This window comes from Trachemys scripta, chromosome 17 (assembly GCF_013100865.1).
Source record: "Trachemys scripta elegans isolate TJP31775 chromosome 17, CAS_Tse_1.0, whole genome shotgun sequence".
Lineage (NCBI taxonomy): Eukaryota > Metazoa > Chordata > Testudines > Emydidae > Trachemys > Trachemys scripta.
In genome coordinates this window covers 7511343-7525263 of record NC_048314.1, presented here as the reverse complement: position 1 = coordinate 7525263, position 13921 = coordinate 7511343, and the positions used below count along the sequence as shown (strand labels likewise).

At 48.5% G+C, this 13921-nt stretch overlaps 1 protein-coding gene across 9 annotated transcripts in view; it reads right to left on the bottom strand.

Annotated features, from left to right (window-relative positions):
* Window positions 1-2273: 2273 nt before the first annotated feature.
* EHMT1 (euchromatic histone lysine methyltransferase 1) overlaps window positions 2274-13921 on the bottom strand; it is a 163107-nt gene continuing 151459 nt past the window's right edge. For 7 of the 9 annotated variants that reach the window (XM_034793328.1, XM_034793330.1, XM_034793331.1 and 4 more), the window contains 2 exons: window positions 9974-10149; window positions 2274-3642 (listed from right to left, as the gene is read on the bottom strand). In XM_034793328.1, the coding sequence (XP_034649219.1) occupies window positions 3459-3642; window positions 9974-10149 (360 nt within the window). In that variant the 3' untranslated portion in view covers window positions 2274-3458. The remainder of the gene's footprint in view (window positions 3643-9973; window positions 10150-13921) is intronic. The other 2 variants (XM_034793325.1, XM_034793334.1) reach the window with 1 other exon arrangement.

Below are 13921 nucleotides of genomic sequence, written 5' to 3'. Positions count from 1 at the left end.
AGAATGCCACTGAAACGCTGGCCTCCCCTTATCTCCTCAGCTGGAGTCGAGCCCAACTTTTACTACTGTTTACGACTATTTTTATGAGCCTGTAAATGACTCTGTGGGTTTATTATTTTTTCTTAAAAGGCAGATTTATGGTGACAGATCCCAATGATCACGCTTAATCACTGTAGATTATGACGTGTTTCTTGCCCTCACGCATCGGCGGAGACGAGGCCTAAGCGATCTCGTGGGAAGGACTCCATCACCGGTTCCCTCCACAGCCTCAGGAGGGACTTCTGTAGCCTGAGCTCAGCCTCAGAGATTTGGCAGGAAGAACCCATTATCGCCTTAACCAGCCCTTCTCCCCCAAGCTACAGCGGACACAGGCCGTGTTTAATACAGACCAAGCAGCCTCAAAACCAAGCCTGTGGTTTGACTGTAGCTGCCGCTGCTCTGTTCTCTGGACCTGATTCAAAGCCTGGTGAAGTCACCGGACAGCCTGGCAATGATGTGAGTGAGCTCTGGACCAGGCACTGCCGTGGCTACCGCCGGGGAGCTTCAAAGGCCATCTCTGACAGGGAACCTTGGAAAGGGAAACGCATTTAGGTTTGTGGCCAAGAAGGGTTTTCCCCCCTATTCTGATTTCTTGCACTCGAAATTCAGCCTCGATGGGCCACTGGGGGAACGAGCAGGAGTCGGAGTGGAGCCAAGAGAACTGTGTTTGAGCCAGGGGTAATTATTGTTCAGACTGTTTTAAATTTTGTCAACCCCAGTTTAACACAAGTCACGGGGTGCAAAGCTCCCTTGCCTAGGGCTTCCCCGCCCTCACCACGCCTGTTAGCGCAGGACTGAGAAAGCGCCCAGTCCACGTCTCCGAGTCTTCCAAGGAGTGCTCAAGCAAAAACAGGGAAGCCCAGACATCACGTTCCCGATCATTCTAAACTTAAACTACCCCCACCCCCCGCGAGGCAGAACCACACCTCCCCCGCCCCCTTACAAAAGTGGAGGAGGGGAAGAAAATCTTGCAGGCCTTCGTCATATATAAATAAGCTAACGTGGGCAGAAGTCCATTTTTTATTTCCATCTGCAGGTCCTTTTTATCTGCACTGTAAGAAACGTCCCTTGGGAACCCTGCATCTACAGATCACTCAGCCAGCAGTGGAAACACATTCCTGCAATTCTCGCCCCATGTGAACAATGCTCCGGGGGGATTCACAGGTGTCCCAAGCAAAGCTGGTAAGAAACTGGCATCTCAGTGCTGGGTGAGATTTTTTTTGGGGGGGGAAGAGGGGAGGAAGGGGGTGATCTCATTAGTTTTTTTCCTTGAAGGGCTGTTAACTGGATCCCAGGTATGGTGGGTTTGCATGGCCAGGGCCTGCAGTCCTGCACTGCAATCTCTACGGGCGGACTACTGCTCCTGGAGAGAGGCCCATGGAAATCTATGGGCACAGCAATTGGCCCATGATAGAAGCCTATTTTTGGAAGGCTGCCTTGCTGCTGACCTATTCTGCAGAGGCAGTTGGGGGAAGATCACCTCAAAACACCATTGCCAACCTCAAACACTGAGAAATCATGAAGGCCGCTGCCCCAAAATATCCCGAGTGACTTAAAAGCACAAAATTTATACTACTACTAGATGCAGGGGATTTTCATTTTGCTTTCTGAGCTTTTAGAATACACATTTTCTAGCTTTTCTGTGCAACCACGAGGGCCAGAAATTTGCCTAAAAATCCCCACAACAAACCCTGCTCCCCAAAAAACTGAGATTGCTATCTAATCACATGACTCCTGGAGCTGGGATTTAAATTAAAAAACCCCAAATCTCACAATACTTGTCATGCAATCAGGAGAGTTGGCAACACTGATGAATGAAAGAGCCAAATTCATTTTAAAGCACTTTTTTTATTGATTTCATTGAAAACAGAACAAGAAAATGACCAGAGCCAAAAGACTGCTCCTTTAAAATTGTCAAAAACATTAACAGAAAATAATAATAATAATAATAAACATGACGGCATTATGAATGTTTTAGAAGAGATGCACAAAAAAAAAAACCTGTTACTGCACTAATTACAGTATTTAAAGATATATGCAAAAAAAAATTAAGATAATGACCTGCCCAGCCATCACACAAAAGGTGATGGCAAATTTATTCACACTACAATACTAACAATTTAAAAAAGGTTTTGTGTTTTTTTCCTGCGTTTTATACTAAAATCACTTTGTTCTTTTTATACAATTGATAGTTTATATTCACGTGGTGAGTAAAAATCACACCAGAATCAGCACCGTTTTTGTTTTGTGGTTTCTTTTTGTTGTTGTTGTTGTGTGTGTGTGTGGTTTTTTTGTTGTTTTTTTTTTAATGCTTTGTCCCGAATGTTTTAATAATGGTAAAAAATAAATCAGTTCATTTCAACTTCATAGTGTGTGGCTTAAAAATTAAATCGGAGGTGCCCAGAGTTGAGAAAAGGGAGGGGATGAGCTGGTGGCAACGGTATCTCCTCTCGCTGGGATGTGTCCTATATGATGCTTGCCCAGCCTGAAGCCAGTCAAAGGTTCTTTATAGTATACGGATAACTTGGTTTTGTTTTAAAAAAGCAACTGATTCTTTCAGAAGTTAGTGTCTTGTACAATCCCCGTCCCCCTCTAAGATTGCGAACGCAGCAGGAGAGGCAAATCCTTCCACTGATGAAACCAACACTGAGACAGTAACATGCCCAAGGGGCAGAGGTGAGAGCTGGTTTTTAACGGAGAAAGCTTGGTATGGAGCAGGGGTGGTGGGGAGAGAATCTCTGGCAGGCTTGGAACAGAGACAGGGATGGGGGGTATGAAGGAAAAAGGGATTCTTTTCCATTTTTCTTTAGAAAAAAAATAATAGATCGGCGGATTTGGTAACCGACGGGCGTCTGTTAGAAGCAAATAACCTCTCGCTCCCAGCCACGGGGCCAGGAAAGACCACGCTGTAATGTCCTGCCAGGTGAGGGAGAAATTCGTGGTTTAAAAGACCTGCCCCACAAAGCTGCGTCAAGTAAACCAATGTCAGAACCGCCCCCCCCCCCCCCTTTAAAAAGTAAGTTCCATCAAGTATTCAAAGTTTATTGTAAGAGAACTGGAGATGACTTGGCAATTAATAACAGCGTTCTGAAGAGGAGGGGTAAACTCTTCCCTTGGCTCTGACAACACTTAGCACACGAAGAGATGGATGCTAGGACATCTTGCATGGAAAAACTGCGACAGCCATCCCTTTGCACTCACTGTAAAACCAGCAGCTTTCCAGGGGTGGAGAGGGAGGAACACTACAACATGGAGTCCGGATTTGCTTTCACTTATTCCTCAAGTAACAGTCGGTGGCACATCCCTAGATGTCACGAACCCCTTGGCTTTCCTTGAGTGTGTTTTCTCTTTCCATGGAAATTTCAAACAGTATGTGAATCTATCGCGTTAAAAGAGTTCAGGCTCCCGGGAGCGAGTCCTCAGAAGGGGCCGGCTGCCATGGCAGAGCTGGTGTCGGGGAGTCCATTCTCCTGGGCGTCCTGGGAGGACGTGCTCGCTTGCCGCTGGGCCAGGGCTGTGCTCGAGTGTTTGCACTTGGGTGAACCGCACTGACAGCTGAAGTATTTGCCTTTGATGTCCCAGAATCGGTCCCCGTAGTCAAAGCTGGAAGAGAGAAGGGGGACAGAGGGGGGGACATTTGGTCAGTGGAACACAACAGGAGGGATCTGGGTGCGCACGCAAACCAATACTTTAGGGTAGCAGAGACGAGCGAAACCAAACAAGGTTGCACAGCAGGGGGTCACACACTTCATAGCTTGTGCAGGCTGAACGCACTGCGCACCCCAGGGGCTCTCTGTACCCTTCCATCCCTCCCCCCATCAAATTCCCTGGGTGCCACTCTCCTACCTTCTTTTGTAGGGACCCCCAACTGCCCCCAGGCTCACCCCTGCCAGGGGTCTGTGTGCCCTCCATCCCCCTCTCCCATACCAGGGTCTCCCACTCTGTCCCTCACACCAGCAGCTGTGTGCACCCCATTCCCACTTCCCCCATGCCGGGGACTACGTGGCAGGGGCTCTGTGTACCCCCCTTCCCCATACCAGGTTCCCCGAATGTCCCCTCCACCAGTTGTGGCCCCCCCCCACTCTCCTCCTGCATGGCAGGGGCTCTGCGTGCCCCCATTTCCCTTTTCCCCTCCACTGCAGAGTCTATCTCCCCCCCCGGCCCCGCTCAGAGTTCTGTGCTCCCCATTTCTCCCTCCCGCCCCCCATGCCATGCCAGGGGCTCTGATGGAATGTGTGTGTACAGAACTGATCCCTTCTAACAGGGGCTGCTGCCTGGCACTCAGAGGCAAAGGATGAAATGGGCCAGGAGGGTGAGTGCCTTCTCCACTCTATGCAGGGGCAGAGCCCCTTTGGCCCAGGGGAAAGATGCCCCCAGAGGCTGAAACCCTTTGTGACATCCCAGAAAAGGTACAGTACCAACAGCAGGTCAAGATTTCCCCCCCAGCCTTGGTCAATATGCCTCAATCTGGACTTGGCAAAACCACGTCTCCTAGTGAGGGGTTGATTCAGTCTCGGTCATTAGCATCACTGCTGAAGCTGCCAAGAAGGGACCATTCGGTGCTACCAGTGATGGGAGCGCTCGAGCTGGACAGAGCCCCCACCAATGACATTCACCCAGCTGGCGAACAGCACTGTGATGGCAATGCCTCTCCAGGAGTGCCCGGCGGTGTCAGGCGGAAGGGCGTCCCACTGCCAAACCACCCATCCCCCTCTCCCACAGAGGCCGGCAAGAGGTCTATGCAAGCCTCAAGAGGGGAACGGACAGCACATAAAAACGCTCCCCAGCCACGAACGTGACAAGCCTGGGAGGACTAGATGGCCCAGGGGACACCATGATGGGGAATTCAACACTTGTGCTCCACATGGCCTGTGGGTTATTCTATCTGGCTGGGGGGTGATCACTGAGCTGTGATTGTGATTTCCCTTCCCACCCCCTGGGCTGGTCCCTGCAGAGCAGGGGTGGGACCCCCTAAAGGAACCAGTACAGCTACTATCCACGGTGTAGCTATAAACTTACTAGGGCCACGGTTACGTGGGGAACAACATTTCTCTTTTCCTTTGCCATGTCCTCCCTCCTCCGGCACTGGAGCCTTCTCCGGCTTTAGTGCTTCCTAAATTGCTTCCTCACTGCTGCCTCGAAGGACACCTCCTCGGGAGACACGAAGATGGTACAATAGAGCTGGAGCCACCTCAGGGAAACCCGTCTCCCTGCAGCTCCTCCTACCTCTTACCGTATCGTTACTAGGAGCCGTCAAGCGGAGAAACTAAAGCAGCAGGGCAAGAACGTTGCGCAAGTTGTGGCAAAGCGTTTGCGACATCGTTACCTGATCTCTAGGAGCTCCCTGAGCCCCACCAGCTCAGCTCGCAGGTCTACCAAGCAGGCATCGGACGAGAACGGACGGCAGTCACTGCTACCCCGGGATGGATGTGAATGGGGACACTTCCCTACACTGTAACCATGGCCCCGAGCCACCCAGATCCCACAGGCAAAGAACCTGATGCATCCTAAGTGATGGCTAGAAGCCGTCCGTAGAGGTAAACACCACAACATACACGTCTGCAGTCTGGCCTGTCCATCTGCGCAGCGATAAAGCCTCAGACCCAGAGGCAATAATTTTCTATTGTTAATCACTCCACATTCACCTTCCCACAGCTGAGAAACGCGAGACATCATAGGGAACAGCTCCCAAAACCCGGTAACAAAGCTCGTTTGTCATGGGAGCAGATGCACTGCTGGAGTCTGGCATGGGACTGTATGCTGCCCCTGCACCCCGGGAATTCCCCTGCAGCTCCTTTACCCTGCCAGAGAGCGGGAAAGGGACCACATGGGCTGGAATCCGGCTCATTCTCTTTAGACACTTACTCAGGAAAGCAGAGATGTCCGGACAATGGCGAGCTGTATTAGTGTCCGTCACTGGAGAGACAGGATTTGTAAGTCAAATAAGACACCTGAGGGATCGAACCGATGAATCAGAGTCTGCTATTTCAAACCCAGCTCCCAGCTGGGGAACCAAGATGCTGCCCAGATCAGGCTGGAAGCAGACAACATGCCGTTCGGCCCAGTGAGCTTCCTGGTCCGGGATCTACTGCAAGCGCATCAGCAGCGGTGGCAAAAATTGCCAGCGCAAGTAGCCCCAGTTTGGCATCAGCCCTAGGCCCTGGCTCCTAGATGAGCTGGGTGCTCTGCACCAGACAGGAAAAATAGCCTCTTGCATTTCCTTATCCTATCAATACAGAGACTGGAGGGGCCACTGCCATGGCCATGGTCAGGAGCGATGCAAACAGTGCTGGGCCCCGGTCAGAAAACACACAGGCGTGGCAAAGCATGGTAACGGGCGTGGCTCCGCCCCTCGCTGGGCGTGCGAAGCGATGGAGGGACTGAATGGGGGTGAAGCCAGAAGAACAAGTAACGGGGAGGACACAAAAGAAAGCAGCCCCTCCCCCCCTTAACTTATGCCTGCACAATTCCCATTGCTTCTGGGGCCACAGTGTGAACAGGGGCAGCTTCCACTGGGCCCCATTCCAATGTCACTCCGGATTGTCACCAGTGCAAGTAACTCCACTGAGGTCAATGGTGTAACAGTGACACAAAACCAGTGTGAGTCCAGATCCAGGCCACTCACTTCAATAGGAAGCTGATCCCTTCAGACTACGAAGCTGATGTGATTTACACTGATTTTCATTTACATCGTTAGTTACTTTGTCCTGCCCGTTTTCGGATCAACTCATCCCGGACGTGCTGCGTACGCGATCATTTTTGCCTCACCTCAGAATTCAGCCCCTCCCTCGGAGCCAAGACAACCTCTTCACCCAGCTTCGCTTCTGAATCTCACTGAAAGTAAACGTCCCATCTTTGGGGACTTCCCATGTGTTTCTATGACCAGGCTCCCAGAACACATTCCTGGCTGTCTCCAAAGCGGATGGCCTCTGAACCGTACAGTTGGTCAAATTTAGAGCACTGTTGCCGTGGTGAACCCACTGGACCTATTGGTATTTGCTTAGCAATCGTTACTGCTCTCTGCAATCCCAGCGTTGGGCGCATGTTGAAGGTTACCATTAGCCTGTGTCCTGGCCTCCTACGTTACAAAACTAAATGAGAAGAGGGGGAAAAGGGAGATTTAGTAGCCGGGTTTTACATCGTGTGACTCTTAACGATAAGGAACAGGAACGGAGCAGCTGTCATTGGGCCACCAAGTCCTCTATCCCTGCCTTCGGTCATGGCTGGAGGCCTGACTTGACGAGAGCAATGAAACATGCAGGAGGCCTCCTCTCTTGCAAGACAGGATTGGGAGGGGGGAGGGTAATGAGCAGGCTGAAAACGAAATGTTGGTGCTCAGATAAGTAATGGATCAGTGAGCTAAAAGACAATGTCTGAGTTAGCGACGATAAGAGGGGGAACACCTAGGGAACAAGATACAACGGACAAGAGAAGTCGGGAGCATAAAGAGGAGGTAAGGAGTAAAGTCGAACATTGACAGAGCATACTGCACAGGGATTGGGTCTTGCAAAGTAACCAAGCCAGTCCCAAAACGTGCGATGCTATATATAGTAACTGCAATGAAACGTGTACCGGTATGGAAGGAGGAGGTTTGCTGTGTAACTTTGGATGTGTTGTACACCCTGTAAGTGCCCCTCACCCTGGAGCCTGATCAGCTCAAGGGCTGTTTGAGTGTATGAAGAAAGAAACCTCAGTGACGAGTTTGGAGTAGAGCCGAGTTCTTGGGAATCAAGCAGATAAGGTCTCACAGGCTACCCCAGCAAATGCTAACACTGGATGCCACAGAGGAAGGGTGGTCTAGTGGTTACAGCAAAAGACAGGGAATCTGAGTAGCCAGGTTCTATCACTGGTTCACTGTGATGTTGTCAGGGTCACTTGAGGACAGGATTCGGCCTTGATTCATATAGAATCACAGAATTGTAGGACCGGAAGGGACCTCAAGCGGTCATCTAGTCCAGTCCCCTGCACTCCTGGCAGGACTAAGTATTATCTAGACCATCCCTGACAGGTGTTTGTCTAACTTGCTCTTAAAAACCTCCAATGATGGAGATTCCACAACCTCCCCAGGCAATTTATTCCAGTGCTTAACCACCCTGACAGTTAGGAAGTGTTTCCTAATGTCCAACCTAAACCTCCCTTGCTGCAATTTAAGCCCATTGCTGCTTGTCCTATCATCAGAGGTTAAGAATAATTTACCTCCCTCCTCCTTGTAAAAACCTTTTATGCACTTGAAAACCGTTATCATGGCCCCCCTCAGTCTTCTCTTCTCCAGACTAAACAACCCCAATATTTTAAATCTTCCCTCATAGGTCTTGTTTTTTAGACTTTCAATCATTTTTGTTGCTCTTCTCTGGACTTTCTCCAATTTGTCCACATCTTTCCTGAAATGTGGCGCCCAGAACTGAACACAATACTCCAGCTGAGGCCTAACCAGAGCAGAGTACAGCGGAAGAATGACTTCTCGTGTCTTGCTCACAACACTCCTGCTAATACATCCCAGAATCATGTTCGCTTTTTTTGCAACAGTTACACCGTTGACTCATATTTAGCTTGTGATCCACTATGACCCCCAGATCCCTTTCCCCAGTACTCCTTCCTAGGCAGTCATTTCCCATTTTGTATGTGTGCAACTGACCGTTCCTTCCTAACTGGAGCACTTTGCATTTCTCCTTATGGAATTTCATCCTATTGACTTCAGACCATTTCTCCAATTTATCCAGATCATTTTGAATTTTAATCCTATCCTTAAAGCGCTTGCAACCCCTCCCAGCTGGGTACAGTCCGCAAACTTTATAAGTGTATTCTCTGTGCCATTATCTAAATCATTGATGAAGACACTGAACAGAACCAGACCCAGAACTGATCTCTGCGGGACCCCACTCAACATGCCCTTCCAGCTTGACTGTGATCCACTGATAACTACTCTCTGGGAATGATTGCCCAACCAGTTTTGCACCCACCTTATAGTAGCTCCATCTAGGTCGTATTTCCCCCGTTTGTTTATGAGAGGGTCATGCGAGACAGTATCAAAACCGTTACATCCCATGCAACTAGATAGGGTTACACAGAGCGAGAGTAAGGGGAGCGCTGTGCTCTCTGGGGCTGATTCTTCACGGCCTGGCACCTTGTGTTGTCATTGACACCTGGGCAAAGCAAGCGTGAGACTCCACATTTCTGATCTAAGTGGAGTGACACACCCACTCTGCACTCTACGAGGCCGCAGAAGCCCTATCCTGCTGCATTTCCATCTGCCCAGCGGTGAATAGAGACACTTCCTGACTTCACAAGGGGGGGTGGGCGGGAGACAAAATTCATTACATGTTTGCAAAGTGCTTTGAGATCCCTGGAAGCATTAAGGGAAAGACAAACCCAGAATGCACCGTGTCAGTGAGGCAAGGATATGCACAGGAGGGAAAATTCCTTCCCAACTCCTGCACCAATCCCTGTACCCCGTAAGGCATGAGGCTTGCTTACCCTTACTGGTCCTGCAATTGATTGGCATCAATAAAAATCCCTAGCTCTGATATAAGTGCTTTTCATCAGTGGAGCTCACAGCACTTTACAAAGGAGGTGAGCATCGTTTCTGTCCTATTTAACAAAGGGGAAACTGAGGCACAGCGACTTGGCCAAAGTCACCCAGCAGGCCACTGGCAGAGCCAGGAATAGGACCCACGTCTCCCGAGTACCAGACCATTGTGCTAACCAGTAGGCCACTATCCCTTCCCCAACCATGGAATTTCCCACTCTTGGGAACCCAAGCAGCACTCCCAGTGTTCGCTTACACAGCTGCACGCTGGGCAGATGTGTCGCTTTGGAAAGAGGCGTCTCTAGCCTAGCTCCTAGATTCAGAATGACCCAGAAACCCCACGACATGTGGAACGTGAGCACAAGGACAATTCTCAAAGGAAAGGCAGACCCTGTGGGCAGCACATACCCGATTTCCTCGCCGGCTTCGATCTGCCTGGTGCTGAAGAAGGCAATCCTGGGAAAGCGCAGGTCCTGGTGCGACATGAACACTCGCACAGGGGTGAGGTTTGGCTCACAGAGATGGTTTATAAAGCGGCTGATGTTGCCATAGAAACGAGCATCTATGCAGTACACCTCTCCATCCTAGAGGGAGGAACAGGGAATGTTGCATTAGGTGGAGTTGAGATACAGCTGAGATACAGGTCACTTCACAGTTAACACACAAGGGAATTTCAGGATCTTTCAAAATATTGGCGTCTCCGAGTCTCCCACTTGAAGGCTTAAAAGGCCAAACCATTAAGCATTACAAAATATGCGTCTCTTCAGAAAGCACTTGGCCTGCATGCCTGGAGGCTGTTCGAAACACTCCTGACCTGAGAAGCTGTGTGTGGAGCTGAGCTAGCAGTTCTGCTCTCCACAAACCTGCTCTGCTAAGGCACCAATCTGCTACAGTGGTACTTCTGTTCCACGCGGACAAACACCTGGTGGGTAAAAGGCCAGTGGATTCAGGAAACAGCATCTCTCCTGTCCTGCTAATTGAACATGATAGCTGAGAAGCACAAAGCAGGCGCTTACAGCCAACACACTACTTCCTGGAGACTACAGTGAAAGAGAGAACACATACATTCTCTCTTTCCATAATGCCCTCACAGCAGTAATAGTAATATTTTGTTTTCTTTGAAAATAAGAGACTCCCTCAGGGCTTTTTATTCCAGTGGAGAATGACTGTGCAAGCTGCAGGCTTTAATTACAGAAGCTAATTTCAGTCACACACAAGCCGAAAGCAAAAGGATCCATTAGTGGAGCTCACATTCCCGTCTGGGCAAGCACCTCACAATCCTTAATGGATCAGCTGTGCCAGAATTCTACCAGCCAACTGATACAGGAGCCCCAGGAGAAGACATCTGAAGATGTGAAAACGATACACACTTGGTCTACACTGAGCAGCCTGCTACAGTTTTTAAAATTTAGCAGGCTTTGCAATTTTAATGGCATCTAGTTCAGGTTGGGGTGTTGAGTCAGGCCAGGGGAAGAGTCTGTTGGATATAAATGTCCGCCTTAGGGTATGGTGAGGAACATGTCGCTCGTTCCACAGTGAACAGAGAGCAATGAGAACTTGATCAGAGGACTTTAGAGAAGGTGCCTGAGCTGTTTACAGCAGCAGGACAATAAAACCCACCACACTAGGATTTCATAGAGGGTTTAACCCTGAAAGCTGGTCGCTGCGATGGAAAGGTTCAGCTTCTTCAGCTATGATTCTGTGCACGAGTCTCTTGTCGTTTTGCATGATAAGCAGGAACAGGGTACGTGCCTGACGCTCCACAGGTGCATCGAGCCTGCCAACGTCACTGCATGTTGACAAAATGAGGCTCTAGTTAAGGATTCATGTCAGAAGCCAGGGAGAACCAATGTGAACAGGAAAGAGGCATGGGGGTTATTTGCCTCCCTCTTTTAACAAAGGAAAAGCACATAGGAAGGGGGAGGTTGAGGGAATGGATCACACAGTGAGACCTGAGATGTGTGCCTGACCCTGCCACTCTTATGCAAGTTCTTCCTCATGGACATGGTCATTGTTGACTGCAGTGGGATTACCTGCATGAGGAAGGGCTGCAGGAGCCGGTCCTGTGCTTGTGACATGCAAAGTCATTTCCAACACCACCGAGAACGGAACTAAAATGTAGTTCAGTAATGGGGTGAAAGATAGACTTGTGGGGTGATACATCCCTGGGAGTCACAAGACCAGGGTTCTAGTCTCAGCTCTGCCATAGACCAGCTGGGCGTCTTTTGGCAAGTCCCTTAATCATTCTGGGCCAGGACGCGCTAGGAAATCATTGTCTTAAACATATTAACTAACCCCATGTAAAACACAATGGAGCTTTCGAATGTACGTGGACTAGCCTTCCACTTCCCCATATATTAAATGGGGTGATACCACCTAGGTCAAAGGGGGGCATAATTCATTAATGTTTGCTATATGCTTGAGATCGTCCCATGAAAGGTTCTAAAGGAGAGTCAAGTGTTACAGTTAAAGCAGGCAACTTTCATTAGCGAGAGGCTGCACCTGATAAAACCCAATCTCGTCTTTCCCAAAGATCCCGAGAGAATGTGTGTTTCTCTGCATTTCACCAGTACAGAAAGAAGATGACTGTCCTTTTAAAAGGGGAAGCCCAGACAACATCCACTATAGGACATCCTACCCCCAAGAGCACTGAATTGGAAGAGAGTTGGGGCTATTAAACAAATGTTTGCCTTTTTTCAAACACTGAACAGGATGTGCATGTAGGACATAATAAATAAATAAATCACAGCACACACAGCCTGGAGTGACAAATAAAGATAATTAAAATAATGCCCCCATCGCTCCTTTGTGCTACAGGGCAAACCCAAACTCAGCCATTCTCCAGTGATGCTGAGTTTTGCGAGACTGTTGCCTGGCTGGGTGGGACTTAGCGGCCTCTTCTTTCATAGATTTCAAGGCCAGAAGCATCCATTGCAATCATCTTGTCTGACCCCTGTATAACACGGGCCATAGAACTTCCACAAAATAATTCCTAGCGTATGTCTTTTAGAAAAAAATCCAGTCTTGATTTAAAAATGGTCAGTGAGGGAGAATGCGCCACGACCCTTGGCAAATTGTTCCAATGGGTAATTACTCTCACTGGTAAAAATTTCCATTTCATTTCCTGCTTGAATTTGTTTAGCTTCAACTTCCAGCCATTGGATCATGTTACACCTTTCTCCGCTAGATTGTTATCATTATTTGTTCCCCATCTACATACTTATCGATTGTAATCAAGTCACCCCTGAATCTTCTCTCCGTTAAGCTAAATAAATTGAGCTCCCTTGAGCTATTACTATGGTTTCTAATCCTTTAATCATTCTCCTGGCTCCCCTCTGAACCCTCTCCAATTTATCAACATCCTTCCTGAATTGTAGACCCCAGAACTGGACACGGTATTTCAGCAGCAGTTGCCCCAGTGCCAAATACAGAGGCGAAATAACCACTCTGCTCCCACTCACGAGTCCCCTGTCTATGCATCCCAGGATCGCATCCGTGTTTTTGGCCACAGCATCACACTGGGAGCTCATGTTCAGCCGATTATCCACCACAACCCCCAAATCTTATTCAGCGTTGCTGCTTCCCAAGACAGAATCCCCCATCCTGTAAGCATGGCCTACATTCTTTGTTCCTAGATGGATACATTTACATTTAGCCATATTAAAATGCTATATTCTTTGCTTGTGCCCAGTTTACCAAGCAATCCAGATTGTTCTGCATTAGTGGCCTGTCCTTTTCATTATTTAGCACTCCCTCAGTTTGTGTGTCATCTGCAAACTTTATCCCTTGTCTTTTTGTTTTTTCTTCCAGGTCATTGATAAAAACGTTAAGTAGCATCGGGCCAAGAACCGAACCCTGCAGGCCCCTACTAGAAACACACCTCCTCAATGACGATTCCCCATTTACAATGACCTTTTGAGATTTAACCACTAGTCAGCTTTTAATCCATTTAACAGGTACCATGTTAATTAGAGATTGTTCTAGATTTTTAGATCAAAATGTCATGCGGTACCAAGTCAAACACTTTATAGGAGTCTAAGTATACTACATCAACACTATTACCTTTATCAACTAAACTTGTGATCTCATCAAAAGAAAAGAAATCAAGTTAGTCTGACAGCATCTATTTTCCATAAACCGTGTTTATTGATTTTATTAATTGAGTCCCATATCAGACTCCATTATCTAGCCCAGGCTCGATGTCAGGCTGACAGGCTTATAATTAAGGTTAAGATTTTATCATGGTTATTTTTAGTAAAAGTCAGGGGTGGGGCACGAGCAATAAACAAAAATTCACAGAAGCCTGTGACCTGTTCCTGACTTTTACTAAAAATAACTGTGATAAAATGGACCTGA